Genomic DNA, 12,751 nt, shown 5'->3' with positions numbered 1-12,751 from the left:
CACCAACATCCAGGGAAAGGGCAGGAGCAAACAAGCACTCATTGAGGTGCTCAAGGTCGCCATCCAGGAAAACCTGAAGCGCCGTCGAAGCCTCCCACCACTCAAGCATGCGGGAACAGCAGAAGGAGTGCTAAGCCTCCAAGGCAAAGACAGGACAGTCCGCCAGCCAGGACGACTCCGGAACCTCGTAACGGAGCCAGAAAGGGAACGAAGTCCCAAACCTGAAAGCCGAGGGATCCCTTGCTGAGGTATAATCTGGGTCACGCAGGAGATTTGCCGCAAGGGCCACCAGCACCGCAGCAGGTTGGATGCGATTAGCCGAAAAACCTCCGAAAAGACGGAACCGAAGCACCCGGGGGAACACGGAACCGAACCAGGGAAGGAGCAGACACCCAGTCCAACTCGTATGCAGAGGGGGAGAAAGAAAACCCCACTCCTTGTAACAGTAAGCCTTGCTCAGAGGGCAGGAAAACCCAGGCGGGGTCCAGCGGGGCTCAAGGCCCCCAAGTCAGCCCCTCCCCAGCCCCAGGGTCCTCCTCCACAGGACCCGGGGCCGAGTCCTCCCCCAAACACCGACCCCACCAGACAAGGCCAGGTGCAGTCATAGAAGCCAGATAGATTAGGCCGACTGGTCAGACCCAGAGGCTTCAGCCGGGGAAGGAGACTCGAATGCCTCTGTCACCACACTGGAAGGGGCATCCCCCGAGGCTGCCCGAGTTTCAAGACCAACTAACCCCTGCCCCGACTCCGAAATCCTCAGACGTTTCGGGGCTGGAAGCAGAGGAGGGGAGACCAGAACGAACAACAGAAGGGTAAGGACTAGGAGGTGCGGACTGAACCAGGGTCGAAGTGACCCCCACCCCCAAGTCCGGGTCCCTATAGGCAATACGGGGCAGCCGCAGGGCATCCGGGTGAGCAACCAACTGAGCGCGTTGCAACAAACAAAATCCTAGAATGCAACGCCTGTGCAGCCTATACCCGAAGATGATCATCCACAGATTGGGTAAATTGAGTCACCAGCAAGCAGCAATACTCACAGGACTCAGGGTCGAAAGTGTCACCGACCCAACAGGCTGCGTGACGGAGGCAAAAACAGTGAGGGTCGCCCTGAGACAAGGGGACCGAACAACCCTCAAACTCGCATGAAGCGAGGGGGAGGGACCCCCCGGGGTCACATCCACCCACGTGTACCCTAGAGGATTCCCAGTGTCCTGAGCGTTTACTTGAAGAGGACTCGCACTCAGGTAAACCCAGGCAGGGTACTGCTAACCGGCGCCCAAAACTACCAAACAAACTGTCTAAAGCTGAACCCCAAGGACGTGTACAGTATCAGGCTGAAGCCAAACACCAGTGGCAAATAGGGCAGAACCCCCCGCCAAGGCAAAAAAAAAAAAAAAAAAAAAAAAAAAAATGAAAACAAAACCCCACAAGAGGACAACGTACCCCAAGGAACAGAGCCGGCCGCTGTGATAGGTGACAACATGCTGCACAGCACCCTGCGCCTCTTACCAGTGCAAAAACTGCCTCTTGCCCTAAGGTTAACTAGGCAGACAAAACACCCAAGTACCCAAAGGGCGGCCGAAAAACCTAGCCGTTAAACGGGCCCACAGAAGCAGACCCTGAAGAACTTGTGGAAGGTAACCCTAGCTCCAAGGGCAGCACTTACAAGGCACCTAGGAAAGGGAACCATAGGCGCATGCAGCCCAAGTACTGAAGATTAACTCCTGGCTCTCGTACCCCTGGAGTACAAGCCGCCACACACAAGGCACAGAGCCGCAAAAAGACTGGAGCTAGAGCACACAACCGAGCCTCAAGAACTGGGGTGTGGATCACCGGTGCGATGGGTCTGGGGCTACCCTTTCCCCTTCCCGGGGAGGGGGGAGCTGCGCAGACAGCGGCGCTTACGACGGGTGACGTCATACTAGTTTGCTTGTTTTTGTTTGGGGAGTTCTATCCACTCGTTTGGCTTTTGGTTGCAATTTTCACCAGAATAGGGGTTTGTTTTGAGACCCCTACCTTTCAGAGTTCCTAACCCGGTCAATGGCATACATAGAATGCTTCCAATCATGCGGGGGTTTCTATAGGCCATTGCTCCCCTTGCCTCTCTAGAGGGGGGATCAGGTTCTGGCTCATGGTCCCCCGTAAGCCCATAAGAACTCCATAGACATGACTGATGCCAAAGTCTGACATTAGCATATCAGCCTAGTAAGCTCCGGGGAGCCGTAGGGGCTTCCCCTCCCAGAAAAAAATGGCAACTTAGGAATGTATCTGATATGTTGCCATTTATACTCAGAGTAAAAGCTTTAAATCTGACAATTAAAAATTAGAAAATAAAAAGTTTATAAAATGAACATTGGAAAATAAATTTTAAAACATGTAGCTTGGAAAATTAATGCACAGGAAATATGAATTGACAGGACAAAAGGTAAGGACATTAGGCTACTCGTGGAACTCACTTGTAAAATATATTGTTGATCTGCTTGCGGATAAACGCTCTCAACCCTAAAAACTTGCCGTATATTCTGTGTAAAGTGGTCTTGAGAAAATCTCTCTCTCTAGGGTCTTCTGAATCAAACAGTTCTAACAGCTGGAATAAAAAGAAAGAGACAAGTAACTAGATATGCTTCAATTGCAGCAGACAGAGGGAGCTATCCCTGATCCAAGCAGATCACACAATACAAATATTTTCCCCTTGTTAAATTATCCTTCCCACATTTACATACTTAAAAATAGATATATCGAGGGAGAATAAGTATGGGTAGGGTTATCGGTGGGTGGATGGGCGAGTAATGTGGGGGAAGGATAAACAAACCGTAGCATGATATTGTTGGAATAGGAATTGGGTGGAATTGGGGGGAATTGTGTAAAATCCTGGTTTGTGTCTCGGAGAGGCTGTAGGATCCAATTAAGTTCAGTAGAACTTCTGGTTGCAATACTTTTGACCATGTTGTAGCTCAGTCGATTAAGGCAGTGTCTGGGATGCTCTTGGACGCAGGTTCGAATCCTCGTCACAGCCCTTGTGGATTTGTTCATTTGATGCATCACGGTATTGTGATTTCTGTGTGTAGTGATCATGTATTATTAATAGAAAAAGTAGCAAACCTCTCTCTCTTGCTGCCCATTCATAAGGAAGAAGAGATATGGGGAAGAGGGAGGGGAAAGGAGAGATGGGGTAGAGGAGAGAGAGAGGCAGAGAGCACAGAAGAGACAGGGATAATGGGGATATAGAAAGCGAAGGAGAGTGGAAAGGAAAAAGGGAGGAAGGAGGGGAAGGGAAAAGAAATGTGGGATGAGGAAGAAAGATTGGATATAGGTTAGACAGGAAGTGGAGGCAAGCAAGGAAAATGAAAGGGAGGGTGCAAGAAATAAAAGGGAGAAAGGGGAAAGAAGAGAGAGAGGGTTGAGACAGAGAGAAACTGGCAGGGATAGAGGAAAATCAAAGGAGGAAACTTTGGGAAATGAAATGCAGAAAAGGGCCAGTAAGAGTAGAGCTGCCATAGGCACAATAAGAGGACACTGTATGAACATCATAGGTCCACGGTTGTTCAATATCCTCCCTGCAAGTATACGAAATATTGCCAGAACAAAAGTGGAAGTCTTCAAGAAAAACTAGGCAGTTTTCTGCAAGGAAGTGCCGGACCAACCAGGATGTAGTAGATATGTGAACCTGTAGGGCGCTTCAAGTAACAGCCTGGTGGACCAAGCTCGCACAAGTCAAGTCTGGCCCAGGGATGGGCTTGGGGAGTAGAAGAACTCCCAGAACCTTATCCAGGTACAATCCAGGACATACAAAAGGTGCTAAATATTACTGAGGATGCCAATATGAGAACAAAAGCACATATAGCAAGCAATATTGAAGATATCAGATTCACTAAAGATTCTATCAAGGGACATTTCGAAAGCAAAAAGAGACAATCTTCCTTAAAATTGGGACATTCTACAAGGTGCACAACTGTAAGAGGGACACGACAGTTTGGACAATAATTAGCAGAGCGGCATTTCATTAAGTTCCCATGAATTAATTGCACATGGTCAATATGTAACTTAGCCAGATCAGTTCCCACCTCCAATAACAGTGGCAGGGGAAAGGCCAAGTATGCAGTTTGTTGCCTGTAATACAAGACCAATGGCCCTGCCAACGATACTGAATCAATGAATTAATGCCTAGGTAGAAATCTGAATTAGGAATGCTTTTTGGGGAATAGAACAAGTGTGGATAGCTTCCATAGCAGCAGCATCTGCACACACATTTAAGGTACAGTAATACCAATATGGCTGGGAACCCAACAAAACTCATCTGTATTAAATCTGCTAGAGATAAACGGTTTAAATTCAAGCTTTAAACTTCGATTGAAGTAGCAGCAGAAACATTTGATTCTCCTGTACCAGAACATTACTCATTTCACAAAATTTCTTCTTGAATAACAATTTATCCAGCTAAAGAAGTGCTTTAAAATGGGTTTAATTTCATTGAAATCAGATAATAAACAAAAAAGTTTGAAAAACATCCCCCACTGTAGAAAATGGGGTATAGCAGACTTACACCACAAATTTGAGAAAAGCATCAAAGATATTCTGGCACCTATTTTACCCAGTAATAAAACACTGAAGTCACATTCTCAGTACATAAAAACTTTTACAGGACACTATGTGGATCCAGGACTAAAGTAGATATCCTGCCATTCTGGACAAATTGTACCACTTTCAGTATGCGTCATTCAACCTCCACATCATATCTGAACAGTTTTCCATACAAAGCATTTACTAAAAGTGCATTACTGTACTTTTAAGCAAATTGAAAACTGATTGTTGTCAACTTTATGACTGTTGACACTGATGTGACCAACATTTCTGTGAATGCAATGATAATTAATAAATACTAAAGAAATTAAAATAAGGCATAGAACACATATTTAAAAACAAACACAATCAATCAGCATTGTACATTCATCTTTTAAAAGATTGACCCCCAAAACTACATACAAACAAACAAAAATGGTGCTGAGACATGCAAACATGAGACATGCAAACATGAGACATGCAAACATGAGACATGCAAACATGAGACATGCAAACATGAGACATGCAAACATGAGACATGCTTTCTTACAAAACTTTCATTTGAATGCCACTGGAATCAAATGTGACATTATTTCCGAATTCCCCCCATTTGAGCCGAGATGACATGGGCATATGCAATGCAAGATGAATGGGTAGTTGACAAGACAGATAAATTTATGATGTTGCTGCTGTTGAGATTTAATAGTACAGTAATAGTTAACTGCAGAAGACCTTATAAAAGCAACTGAATAAACATAATGCAATATGCCAGATATGACAATGATAGAAGAACAGAAGAGGAAGTGTGAATGAACACTCAAGACACATGTCATCTGCGTGATCAAGTGAATAATTAAAAAACATATCAGCCGAGTGCACACACTAACATGCTAAATTAGTTTAATGACCTAATTTGCCGAATCATATGGTAAAAACAAGCAAAATTCTGTACCAAACCTTATTAAAATCAATACCTAGTTTCTTTGTTTAATAATGTTCAAGATAGTTAATAAAGAAACTTCCATATACTGCAGCTCAATATAAAAAAATATATAAAAAAAATAATCTAAAATGTAATATCTAAGAGAATTCCTCCCCTCAAAATTTTATTATTTTAGCCTTCTTGACACTTAAGAATAAAATCTAAATAAACTGAAGCACTAGCTAGGAATCTCAAACTCACCTGCAGCACAAACTTCTGATCAATGAAACGTTTGGCAACAGATGGTTGGAAGTCTGGGCTTTCTAGAAATCTTAAGAAAAACTCGTACACCAATTGCAAGTGGGGCCACGCAGCTTCAAGAGTAGGTTCATCTTCCTCTGGGTCGAACTCTGCTCCTACGGAAAAGCCAAGTAAAGTCATGGGAGACTTTCTGTTTATGTTGGAGCAAAGTATTATACAATAAACCTGAGACATCTGAAAAACAATTTGACATATGGATTAGTTTACTAACTGCACACACAACTGGAAAACTGTGGGATTATCCCAGAGTAATCATACAAAAAAGTAAAAGAAAATGAGTGTTAGAAAACAAAAACCTAACAGGTGAAATTAGAAGACAGGATGAACCGCAGTCAATAAAAAAGTGGAGGCCGAACCAAAACGTTAATAAAATGGAAGAAGTATAAGCCGCCAATCCAATCCTCCCAAACTAACCAACACTCACACTAGATATCTAATTCACTCTTCCAACAAAATAAGCGAGAGAGTACAGGAGCTGCAACCGAAATTATTCCAGTAAAGAGAAAATTCACGGGAATAACAGGGGATGCAATCTTCCAGGGACCAGTAGATGATGTGAAGAGAGGAGCAACATAGGAGAAGAAAGCAATGCTGTTGCTACACACACACTTGTGCCTTATGAAGAAATATCCGAGGTAGTGATGAAATACATCATAGAGATGGTAGCACGTGGAGTGAGAGTAAAGCAGTATGCTAAACCACAGATCAATATGAAAAAAAAAAGACACTATAATGGGTATGACACATTTAGAGTAAAATTGTCAGATACCAAATGGCAATTTTTGAAGAAACACAATGCTGCTAATGGGAGGGGGAAAGGAGAAGATGAAACAGAAATGTTAGACTTAAATATTTGCTAAGAGTAAAGCTAACGCTGAGAGGATAGCACGTGATGAGGGCAGTAACTAGTGTACTGTGTCACAGTGTTCAACCACATAGTTGATTTGCAGATGAAAAACAGGTTGGGTAATAGAAAATAAAATGAATATCAGGTCCAAAAGGAAATAAAATTACAGGTGCGAAGAGAATAAAAACTTAAGGGCTTTTCTACATGAAGTACCTCAGGAGTGTAACTGCAGAGACAACGTAAACGAACCTAACCTAATCTTCCTAGGCGTAATACACACTATCTGAGGCCGAATATGGTACATATGTGTGCTATACTAGGCTTAAGAATAATTAAGTTTATTTTTATAGCTTTATTTTTTTGAGACTATAAAGTGAATAGTACCAAATTCTACTAACTGCCTTTTTACATCAATGTTTGTACTATAGTGCACATAGTTACAAGAAGTAATACATAAACAGAATAAGCTGTATAAAATTAGGCTACATTGAATATTTACAGGATATTTAATTACATGATCAATAAATACAGTATTAATATACAATACAGTAATATCGAACCATACCTGACGGATTACTAGAAGGTGGTAAGGTTCGGAATAAATTAACAGCAAACATTTGGACCACTTCAGGGTAAACGGGTTCTGTTATTACTTGACGCTGTGTCGTGACATACTCTACCATTTCGTTCAGAGCTGCTCGTTTTACTTCTTTCCATTTTAGATCACTAAGAGGGTCAGTTATGAAGTCGAATATAACACCACACTGTCGAATCTTCTGAATAAATAATTCTTCCCGCTCATTTGGTTGAGCATCTGTAAAGCAATTTCATTCAAGTCAATCACTTATAATATTAATGGCTAGTAAGATACCAGCAGAAGCTACCAGATCTGATGTTCTCGGCTGTACGCACCGAATCTTAAAACGTATTTTGATCTGAAATATGAAAGCTATCATTGCTAGGCAAAATAAGCAACAAATCTCTGTTGGAAAATTTATTCAATTGTTACAGCCTGTAAAACAAAACAAAATATTTCTCACCGTATGACTATAAAACTCATGAGGGAAAATGATAATAAAAATGGGTTTCAACTTACTTTATGAAAAGAAGGTTTTCCTAGAAATAATTAAAAAAAAAACCATTGAATGTAATGAAATACCATTTTCTGGGTGAGCCCCTACGGCTCCCAGGAGCTTATCGGGCTAATGTATGTTATATTTGACCGGGACATTAGCTATGGAGTTCAGACCTACTAGGGACCATGAGCCTACACCTGGCCCCTTCAGAGCCAGGCTCCCTTTCAGGAAGCAATGGCTCTGGAAAACCCCCGTGGTTGGGGGGGGGTTTTCCTTATCTGCCATCGACTGGGGTTAGGCACCCAGAAAGGTAGGCATAACAAAACACCCCCCACATAGTAAGAAACTAACAACAAAAACCGAACAGAAAGGTAGAACTCCCTACAATCCTAAGGAAACAAGCAAACGTAACACACTACTGTCGCGCCGCACATCCGTGCAGCCCTCCTCTCCCTGAGAGGCCCCCCCCCCAGACCTCACCGCGCCGGCTGCATAGCACTCCAGTTCGGACGCTAAGCTTCAACAAACGTGAAAAAAACACCGACCTGTGGAAGGGAGGGTTGCCAGGGAGCCTCCGGGGCTCACCCAGAAAATGCCGTTTCATTACATTCAACGCTGGTTTTCTAAGGGGAGCCAATATGGCTCCCTGAAGCTACATACCCAAAGAGAAGGAAAAGAAAGGGCTGACCTGGGAGGCAGCCACCATGCACTCCGCAACGCAAAGTCGAGACAACAGGCTGCAACCTGCAACCCAAAGCAACACAAGAACGCCCAGAAGTAGACACGCTCATAAAATAACGGGCGGCCAGGACCCTGTGCGACCTTCAAATCCCCGTGCCCGAATATGAGCCATAGAAATGTTACCAAACACGGCAGTCAAAGCTGCAAACGGCTGAACGGCACGGTCACGAGGATAGACCGCAATCTGGTTAGATTGAATAACCCTGCGGACGACCTGGGAGACCCGAGCCCTGGAAAAGGGAACGAGGGAAACCGAATCCACCCAAAGCGCATCCCCAGCCACCAAACTGAGGCATGCGGGTAACAGCGAAGAGCCGCAACAGACACAACACATGATGCACTCCCTGCCGAACCAACCAAGCATTAATAACCCAAGGACCCCTCCACAAAGCAGCCGTCTCGGCCTTCGCCAGAAAAGATGGAGAATGCTGCAAACTTACAAACCTATCACCAGTACCAAAAAAGCAGAAACCCCTGCGCCGGTGGAGAGCCGGAAGCTCCCCGACCCAACCCCCAAAAGCCAATGCCAACAAAAATAGAGCCGGCAAAAAACAATCTTGAACCGAAGGGGCTACCACAAACTGAGGAGAGGAATGATAAGAGCACCCTGACCAAGGACCATCACGGCTCAGGTGGCGCATGAGCATGCCGGAGGTGAAACAAAGCATGAGAAAGCATACAGAATGGGGCGGATGTGACGTCCACCTGAACGCAAGCTGAAGTGGCACTGCCAGCGCCGCACAATACGAGGCAACGGTAAGAATCATCAAATGACAGTCCTGAAAAATCAAGAAAGGACAAGACAACCCAATGCAAAAAGGAAGACAACCTACGAAGAGCAAGAAAATGGCAAAAAGAAACAGCAGGAAACTTCATATGGTCGCCGAGACAAAGCTCACAGGTGGGACACCATCAACAAAGCCACCTGATCACCATAGAGATGTTGACATACCCGCATCAAAAGACCAGACACAAAGAGCCGAGGAGAAGGCCGAAATAGCCACGTACCGGACCGGTCCGACTTGCCAAAAGCGGCGAAGCTGCGGGAAACGCCTCAGGTTGAGACACCGATCAAGCAGCATCTGAAAACAAAGCTGGGCCGGCCACCAAGGGGCCACGAGGACTACTCTCCCTGGGAAGGACTCCGACCGTGCCAGAACCCAAAGCAACAACTGGACCGGGGTAAGAGGGACAGGTAACTCCACCTTGATCAGTCCTGCTGAAAGGCATCCACCGAGAACACCTCGCAGGCAGGGAAGGACACCACAGAGAATGGGAGACGCCGAGATCATGCCGACTCAAAGAAATCCATGTCCGGGAGTCCGTACATCCGGCAAAGCTAACGAAACGAGTCGGCAGTGACCAGCCAATCCGTGAACAGCAAAATAAACCAAGACAGGCTGTCTGCCAGGAAGTTGGACACTCCCTGGACACAAACCGCATGGAGAACCAAACCCTAAGAACCCAGCAGACGAGTCACCTGAAGGGACCAACCCCAAAATGGAGTCAGATGGTAGAACCCCGAGTGACCCGTGTGAACTCCCGAATCGTGGTGAGCGTGATGGAAGGACGGACCCCACCGTCCCTGGCTGGCCTGGAGAGCACCGGTCTCCAGGCCAGCCAGTCTCCAAAGCCCTAGCCGACCCGTCTGTGAACACATTGGACGAAGGCTCGGGGAGGCGCCAAGGCACGGAACCCCCAAAACCCTGAAGAGGAAGCCGGCAACGCAGCACTTTTCTTTATCTCTTTAGGTTGTTTTGATGATTAGGGGCAATATTTGGGCTTTTTAACTTATATAAAGTATACCCTAAATATATCTCCTAAATCATTATAATTATTATAATTATCCCTATATTTTGTGTTTTTTGGGGGTTATTTTTTCTTGACTTCATTTCAACACATATTGACCTACAACTTTCACATATTTGAGTAAGAATGCCAAACAATGTTTATTAAAACATACAATTAAATTAACGAATTAAAACTACCTTTATTCATTGCTGATAATTTCAACTTCAATTATCTCTGAAACCAGAGTTTCAACTTTGTGTGGCTTCTAAAATTCCAGTTATCAACCGATTCTCACTATTTTGACATATTGTGTGCTCTGCTGTCTGTTCTACAATCCCATCTTATCTTGAGATTATCTTGAGATGATTTCGGGGCTTTAGTGTCCCCGCGGCCCGGTCCTCGACCAGGCCTCCACCCCCAGGAAGCAGCCCGTAACAGCTGACTAACACCCAGGTACTGTACCTATTTTACTGCTAGGTAACAGGGGCATAGAGTGAAAGAAACTCTGCCCATTGTTTCTCGCCGGCGCCCAGGATCGAACCTGGGACCACAGGATCACAAGTCCAGCGTGCTGTCCTCTCGGCCAACCGGCTCCCATCAGAATGGATTTTTCATAAACTTTATACATTTAGTGTTATAATTTTTTTTGGTCTAAATTTGCCGCATATTTTAAATGCCCTATTGACGATTTTTTTTACAGTAAACTATACTGAAAACCTATATTCTAATTTGATGAAAATGAAGATCATATGCTATTCTGAGAGAATAATAACATTAAATGAACAATTAATGATAGTTCATATTTTTTATTCTGAATTGAAAATCTGAAGTTTTCAATATTCAATTTTAAAGTTAATTTTGAATCTCTTGATTTTCAAGTAACGCTGTGATCATTTAGACAATGTTGAAACATTTGCCTAGTTGATTATGCCAAAAAAAAAATTGGAAAGTGTTTATGCAAGTTTTAAAAACTTATGTTAAATTATTTTTTGTCAAATCATATATGTATGTATTGCGCAGTCTAAGGGTTAAATGTAAAGTGCTCATAAGCCATTGCTCCCTGCGCCTCTCTGAGGGGGCCAGGTTCTGGCTCATGGTTCCCAGTAGACATAAGGTCTCCTGTGACCGATGACCTTAAACCTGGTTTCCTAGGGGGTTATATGTGTGTGTGTGTGACACCAGTTAAGAATACATCTTAACGGGTGTGGTGGCTGTGTGCCCAGTTCCAGTTTTGGACTAAGAGCCATAGGGAGTCCAGAGCCCTGTTTGGGTGACAAGATACCAGGTTTTCCTTCAGAATAACCTTGAGTTGTAAGAAGTGAATTTATGCCGTGTAATACTTTGTGTGTGTTTATAAATATAACTTTGTCATCTTGTTACTTAGCTCTTTCCCTACTCCTTGAATTCCATTTGGCTCAAGTAAAAGCCTTATTCCCCGAGACATGAAAATACATGACGAGAACATGACAGTCTGTAGCTAATAAAATGAAGAAAACATGCAATACAATCATACAATTATGATATCAAAATTATAGAAAATTTAATTGTTTTGTGAATTTGAGGGTAGGTACTGGAGAGGAAGGTTGACAAGATGGGCAGATATGCCAAGTGTGACTGGGCAAAAATACAACATGCAAACAATGCACTAGTTGAATCAAAGCCCATTGTTAAAAGGGGATGAATGAAACTGCCATTAAAAATTTGCTGTAATGCTAACAAAGGTTGGAAAGCATTATGAAAGTACAGGAGTCTCTATCAATATCCGTAACCCACAGCCCTGAAATTCTTTTCTGTTCTTTCTGGACAAAGATCACGACTTAACATATCTCCTTAACCTAATGATAGACAATAAGCCAGAAAATTTTATTTAAAACAATTTAAATTTTACAATTGTTGGTAAAAAATTTAATGTACTGTACTGTGCTTTCTCCAGTGAACCACCCCCATGCCCTGCATTAATTCCTACCATCTCTAAGTTAAACCACTAGGTAACATAGTATTTGGAAGAAAAAATACAAAACTGATCACATTCATAACTAAATTCTCTGAAAAGACCATGCGTACAAAGAACCTCTACAACCAAATACTTGCCTCGAAGTGATGGAAGCTTCTGTAGTTCTCTGTTCTTAGGGATGTTAAACCGTGATGATGACTGCCTCTTCTCCTTCTTGATGAGGGGAGCACCAGGGCCAAACTTTATTTTATTAATCTGTGTAGGGGGAGGTAGGCCATCCTTAATGGATGCAACAGAGCCCAAAGGCCCATCATTTCCACCAACAACTGGCTGCTGCTGTTGGTCATCTTCCTGCGGCTGCGGCTCGTGTGGTGATTGTGGCTGCTGTTGCTGCTGATTGTGTTGGTGATATGGTGAAGTGATGGAGAGGATGACAGTGGCAGAAGAGGGTGGTGGTGGTGATGAAGGTGGGGGTTGTGATGAAGGTGGAAGTGATGGAATGCAGGTAGTGTTGGAGGCAGGAGCACAGCAGCAAGTTG

The 12,751-nt window shown here is 43.9% G+C and overlaps 1 protein-coding gene across 4 annotated transcripts in view; it reads right to left on the bottom strand.

The window, feature by feature from the left end:
* LOC123762393 (serine/threonine-protein phosphatase 2A 56 kDa regulatory subunit gamma isoform) overlaps positions 1 to 12,751 on the bottom strand; it is a 121,543-nt gene that overhangs the window by 49,529 nt on the left and 59,263 nt on the right. Inside the window, exons 3-6 of one of the 4 annotated variants that reach the window (XM_069324480.1) lie at positions 12,350 to 12,605; positions 7,216 to 7,464; positions 5,744 to 5,898; positions 2,457 to 2,587 (exon numbers count right to left, since the gene is read on the bottom strand). In XM_069324480.1, coding sequence (XP_069180581.1) covers positions 2,457 to 2,587; positions 5,744 to 5,898; positions 7,216 to 7,464; positions 12,350 to 12,605 — 791 coding nt within the window. The remainder of the gene's footprint in view (positions 1 to 2,456; positions 2,588 to 5,743; positions 5,899 to 7,215; positions 7,465 to 12,349; positions 12,606 to 12,751) is intronic. The other 3 variants (XM_069324486.1, XM_069324485.1, XM_069324491.1) reach the window with 3 other exon arrangements.

Source organism: Procambarus clarkii, chromosome 2 (assembly GCF_040958095.1).
Source record: "Procambarus clarkii isolate CNS0578487 chromosome 2, FALCON_Pclarkii_2.0, whole genome shotgun sequence".
NCBI lineage: Eukaryota > Metazoa > Arthropoda > Malacostraca > Decapoda > Cambaridae > Procambarus > Procambarus clarkii.
The sequence above is the reverse complement of the archived record's forward strand: the minus strand, read 5'-3'. Positions and strand labels throughout refer to the sequence as shown.